Source organism: Equus quagga, chromosome 1, assembly GCF_021613505.1.
Source record: "Equus quagga isolate Etosha38 chromosome 1, UCLA_HA_Equagga_1.0, whole genome shotgun sequence".
Lineage (NCBI taxonomy): Eukaryota > Metazoa > Chordata > Mammalia > Perissodactyla > Equidae > Equus > Equus quagga.
The window spans coordinates 75467606-75473341 of NC_060267.1; the positions used below are offsets into that span (position 1 = coordinate 75467606).

General features: G+C 44.1%; 1 protein-coding gene across 2 annotated transcripts; it reads right to left on the reverse strand.

Annotated features, from left to right (window-relative positions):
* Positions 1–1126: 1126 nt before the first annotated feature.
* Positions 1127–5600, reverse strand: LOC124244767 (major allergen Equ c 1-like). Of its 2 annotated transcripts, XM_046671596.1 has the most exons (7): positions 5424–5599; positions 4657–4793; positions 3831–3904; positions 3044–3154; positions 2584–2685; positions 2364–2409; positions 1127–1406 (listed from the first exon to the last, which is right to left on the reverse strand). In XM_046671596.1, exons 1-6 carry the CDS (start codon positions 5517–5519, stop codon positions 2372–2374), a joined length of 558 nt encoding a protein of 185 aa, XP_046527552.1. In that variant the 5' UTR covers positions 5520–5599; the 3' UTR covers positions 1127–1406; positions 2364–2371. The 2 variants fall into 2 exon arrangements, with proteins under 2 accessions (XP_046527552.1, XP_046527562.1); XM_046671606.1 differs by lacking the exon at positions 3044–3154 and having other exon boundaries at positions 5424–5600.
* Between the last annotated feature and the right edge of the window lie 136 nt (positions 5601–5736).

Sequence of the window (5736 nt, forward strand, 5' to 3'; positions counted from 1 at the left end):
ACGTCTGGAGTTGGAGGGTAGGATTCAATGTGAGCTCAAGCTGCCATCTTGACCTGGGATCAGCTGAGGGTCTTTTTGTGCCTCCCTCTGGGCTGCAGTTTCCTGACCTGTGGTACTACCCAGCCATTTTCTCCATCAATGTGGTCCTCATTGCATTGCTTGCTATTGTAGTTAACGTTCTCAACTATATCAAGGAAATGCTAGGCCATGCCCTTCTGGGTATCAGCTGTTCTGACCCTTAAATGCCAATATTTGTAAATGAAAGATTCCAATATGACTGATTGATTTTCTGCATAGCCTTTTGCCATATTTCAGCAAACCAGACCAAGTGGTTAAGTCAGGAGCCATAAGCCTGAACCTAACATTCTTGTAATCTGGAGGTGGGGTAAGACATGGGGAGCATCAGATGCCTAGAAAGCCTTCTCTCCATAACCTTATGTCCATAATGACTGAGTCATTCTTTCTGCATTATTTTGCACCCCGCCCATGTCTTGTTTTGCCCCAACACCCGTGTGTAACATTTACAGTCTTGGGAAAGGATGATAAGTGGAGCACGATCTTTAATTTTCCTTTCTCCAAAGACTGCAAGCCATCCAAAGGAGAAGTTAATAACATTTAGCCTGCTTGATGCCTCCTGACTGTACCAAGTACAGGTTGCTGAGGATAGGTATTGCTCACATGTCATGGAATCTCACTGAATATGTTCACCGTAGGTAACAGCAGTGGTTGAAGGAGGTTTCCCAAGAGTATGAAAGGACACGGGCCATCTCATAGGATGGATGACACAGAGAAGCTGGGATGTGGAGGCATGCTCTGAAACATGTCCAGGTGGTATCAGCCTCAGTGGCATCTGTCTCTCAGTAATTCATTGAAAAAGAGAATTGTAGGATGGGGCAAATTATAGGACAAGTCTTATAGTTTGTCTCAGCAGCTCACTAAGAAATAGGCACATCAAAGGGCAAGCAGCCCTCACAGGGACAGAGAATTAGTGTGGAGGAGGGAGAATCCTGAAACTCAGGGAAGATTCTGAGAAGCTAGAGGAGGGTTATGGGTACAGGGCCAAGGAAGTCCCCTCATTCGCTTGCTGTCGGCCCCACATCTCTCACACACACAAAGACAAGTCACATGACTGCAAGGCTAATCATTTATTGATCAGGTAGAGGAAGGTCTCAGCATGGTCGAGTTCTGGGCATGGCAGAGAGAGTGGGGAATTTGGGAAAAACCTTGATTCTTGGTGAGTTGAGGAGTCTTCCTAGACAATTAGGGAAGATCCTGAAGATGCAGAGATAATGCCTTCACGTGCGATAGTGATGGAAATCAGGTGACAGAACTTGTCACAAGATGTCATGGGGATCACGGAGGGAAGATCCTGGAGCCCAGGTGAGGAAGTATTCACTCTCACTCAGCTACATAAGCCAATGAGAAAGAAAACACAGAAATGTATTAAGCACGTCTTGGATTGAAATGAAGGCAAAGAAACTTTATATTACAGAGAAAAATGGCAAAGAAACAGATATCAACTTGCAGTCTAATCTATGTTATTTGCCAGAATAGTGGGAGGGAGGACATTGAGTAAGTAACTTCTTTTTCTATTGCTAATCCCATCTTAACCTTTCCTCAACTGAGTCTATGAAACAAAGAATGGAAGTAATGAAGGATCCTAAGCTCTTTTCAGTCATCTTTAGCATTAGAAGTTTTGAAGAATTTTTGATAAATTGAAAAATAATGTCCAAAGCCATAGCTACCTTTGATTAAGTGCTGACTTTGTGCAAGCTATAGTGGCTAAGGCTTCCACATATGTTGCCTGAATGAAGCCCCACAGTAAATCTGAGGCAGGAAGCAGATGAGGAAACTCAGAGTCTATTTTCCAGATCAGAAGACAACTGGAAGGAGAGACAGCTCTATTCTCAGATTAGAAGTTAAGGCCATGCAGAGATCAAAGGAAGGCATTTTTACCACAAATTGGAGGGTGAGATGCCCTTCTGGGCTTGGAAGATGGACCACAAACACAGAATGTATTTGAGTGTCATACTCACACCCTATTACTCTTTTCCCATTTAAAACTTTGTCGTAATGATTGTTAGCACATTGTCAATCGTTGAGCCCTTGTCCCCAGCATTATTATCCACACAGGAAATCTGTCAGTAGACATCATTGTTTCCCTTTTAATTGCTTAGATCATTTGCTCAGAAGCTCATGGTAGGAGTGATCCTGAACCCTGGTCCTCCAACTCCAAATAACCAGGCTCTCTCCACAAGCTGCCTTACCACATTATTTTTATTGTAATCTTTAGATATAACCCCCTAATACTTTTGGAAGGCACTGATCCCTTGGCCACCCCCTCACCACCAGAGATCACCAACCTGGAGGCCTAGGCCACTTCGCTCCCTCGGGTCGGAAAACAGCGATCTGTAGAGGCAGAGCAGAGGGCATTCAAACCAACCGCAGTTTATTTCCCAGAGAGAAACCAAATGATTCTCAAGGTTAGGACAAAGGGGACTGATTAAAGGTCCCTTTCTCTTCAATTTCTCCTTTCAGTAAAATGGAATTTAGGAAGAGAAAACCAGAGATAGCTGAACTTACCAGTTTGGGTCAGGTCAAATATCTTTTCCTCAAAAATTCCTTGTCTTTGGGCAATTTTCACAAACTCTTCCTTGAGTTCTGGACTCACATCTGGTTCTCGGGCTGTAGGAAGAGTGACAGTAACTACTGTGTCCTGTATATTTGTCACTGAGGCTCATGAGGGGCATGGGGCTCCAGATGGATGGGAGGATGGATGGCACTGATTGGGTGCTTAGGCAGAGTCTTGGGGATGGGATATAACCTGTCTTGAATTTGACATCTTTAGAATCTCCTTCTGGCATGATGAGAGATTTCATCATCTTCCCATCACTGAACCTGAGGGCTTACCAAAGGTGAGCATCTGTCTTCAGAGGAGGAGAGACATCCCAGGATAAGATTGGGAGGACCACTTTCTCTCCAGGCTTCCTCCCTTCCCCTCTCTCCCCACCCCAAGATGAGTGTCAGCATGAAAATACTCTACCAAAGAAGTCCAACTTTTGGTATGGTCTGTTCTTGCTGAAATTCACCAGCTGAATAATAATATAGTTAGAATTGACAAATTCATTTATGCGAAATACATTGTATCCATCATCTGTGGAGGAAACAGAACACAGCTCAGAACTTCTTTGGTCCATGGGAAGCCAATAAAATGCTTTACTTATTCTCTCCCACTAACCAAATGCAAGTGCATATCCTGGAAGAGATAGACAGTGATAGCTAATGCCTTCCATTTGCATCTCCCTGGGCTTCAAGAGGCAACTTCTAAGGGATACTGGAAGATAGACTACTATGGTAGAAAACTTCAGCTGCAGTGGTAACTCACCCTCTGTCATGTTCCCTGAGACTCAGCTAGCTCTCTTGGCCATCTGTGTCAACAGTGTGTCTCTGTCCTCTCTCTAAGTCCCTCTGGCATGATACACCCAGTGCAATATCCTGAGCAGTGTGCTGTGGCAATGGCCACCAGGTGTCATCAGAAAGTGGGCGGGGAAGGAGAAGCTGTCCTGCCAATTTACTTTTGTTTTTTTTGCCAATTCTCTTTTGTTGCAGGAGGTACATATGACCAATTGCCTTCTTTATCTGATGGTATTATGTGCCAGGCATTGGCTTTTATGCATAATGATCTCCCAAATTCAGAATACTAGCTATTAGATGGCCTCCATTACATTACCTAAATAAGCATTGATTAGTAATTGAGCAAGATCTTGAAGATATTAGAGTTTAGTTGCAGTTGAAAGTAGACTTTAGGAAGACATGTTTTGTATACTTACAGATAACACTATATATAGCATCCTCTTCTGTTTTGTCAGCAACCAAAGAAAATCCACTACACTCTTCATTTCCCCTGTAAAACACAATGAGCTGATGCCCAGGAGATTGATGTGGCGGGTCCCTCACACTCTACCCATAACTTGAGTTTCTTATTCCACTTAACTGTTTAACATTTTTTTGTGCAGTTTTCAAAGAGCTTTTATTTCCATCATTCACTCTATTTGATACTTTGAGAATGACTCAACTACTCCTACCCCTGTTACTCTACCATTACTTCCCACCATTACTGTTATTACAGCTACTTGTCTTGATAACTGGAAGGGTGCTCACCATGTGCCAGCCTCTCAGATAAATAAACATTACCTCACTTGGTCTTCACAAAAAACCATGAGAGAGAATCATTATCATCCTCTTTTATCCAAGGGAAAATTGGAGGTGGAAAGAGATGAGTTTTCTTGGTCACACAACTAGTAAGTGAGATTCAAGAGGTAGATAGGCTGTTGATCACACATGCTATGCTCTTAATCTATGCAATTGGGCCACACTGTTGATGATTCTGATACCTCTTTACTCCTTACCTCCTTTACTGCCATTTAAGTTTATTCTTGTCACCAATCCTTATCTCTGAATCTAGAAAAGCCCCAGGTTCATCAAGCCCTAGATCAGTGCCAGATGAGGGACTCTGATTTGGGATATTGGCCCAGAATGCATGTGTGTGTGTGTGTTTGTGTGTGTGTGTGTGTGTGTGTGTGTGTGTGTATAGAGGTCCAAGACCATACTCAGGCTTCTATTTTTCCTCTCCCAAGTAAAAAAGGCCATACTTACTTTCTTTGAAATTTAAAGTACAGAGAAGAGTTGTCCAAGGGCTGGATGTTTTCCACAAAAATCCTCATGCTACCATCTTCTTCTACCTTTTCCTTGATGTCTGAGGCCACGAAAATGGAATACCACTCTCCTGAAATCTGCAATACATCGGTGAAATGATTGGGTAAGAAAAGAGAGGGGGGGATACCACACGAACACTTGTCTTCTTGAACTCGGTCCTGTGGGCCAGGACTCATAATGCTGATGTGAAGTTGGAATTAGAACTCAGGTCAATTAGCACCACATCTAGGGCTCTTTCCCGTGAGAATGGAAGTCCCGAAGTGTTGTCATTCTTTTTTTTTTTTTTTAAAGATTGGCACCTGACCTAATATGTGTTGCCAATCTTCTTCTTTTTTTCCCCCCCTTCTTCTTCTTCTCCCCAAAGCCTCCAGTATATAGTTTTATATCCTAGCAGTAGGTCCTTCTGGTTGTGCTACGTGGGATGCTGCCTCAGCATGGCTTGATGAGCGGTGCTAGGACCGTGCCTGTGATCTGAACTGGTGAAACCCTGGGCCACTGAAGCAGAGCATGCCAACTTAACCACTCATCCATGGGGCTGGCCCTATTGTCATTCTTTAACATGGTACAATTCTCTTAGTTCAAGGTCTGCAGCCACTCCTTTTGTCTAATATGTCGAGCAACTCCTGCCCTCCAGCAGGGCCACCTTGCTTCAGAATCCTCCAGACTGCCCCCCACAGTCAAAAGTCACTCTGCTCTACCGACTCTACCTTTGAAATATCGAAGTTTCTTAGCGGAACATCACTGTTTTCTTCCTGTTGGGCACAGACAAGAATCAGCCCCAGACACAGCAACAGCAGCTTCATCCTGGCCGGGGACAGCACTGACTCCTCTATAGTCACCGGGAGTGAGTCTTTCCCTGATGGTGGCTCCACTCCCCAGCTCCTCTCTCTTTATATCCATTCTGGGTCCAGATATTTGTCCCCGGGGCACCATCTTTCCTCCTCCCACTCCATGAAGTGGTCCGTCATTCCCCGGTGTGAGGCCAAGGATTGTTCCTGCCCTTTTGAAACTTGGCAGTCC

Coding starts and splice junctions, on each gene's coding strand:
- LOC124244767 (XM_046671596.1), bottom strand. CDS start 5,519: ATGAAGCTGCTGTTGCTGTGTCTGGGGCTGATTCTTGTCTGTGCCCAA. Junction 3,905..4,656: donor TACTTTAAATTTCAAAGAAA/GTAAGTATGGCC, acceptor TGTGTTTTACAG/GGGAAATGAAGAGTGTAGTG. Junction 2,686..3,043: donor CCAAAAGTTGGACTTCTTTG/GTAGAGTATTTT, acceptor CTCTTCCTACAG/CCCGAGAACCAGATGTGAGT.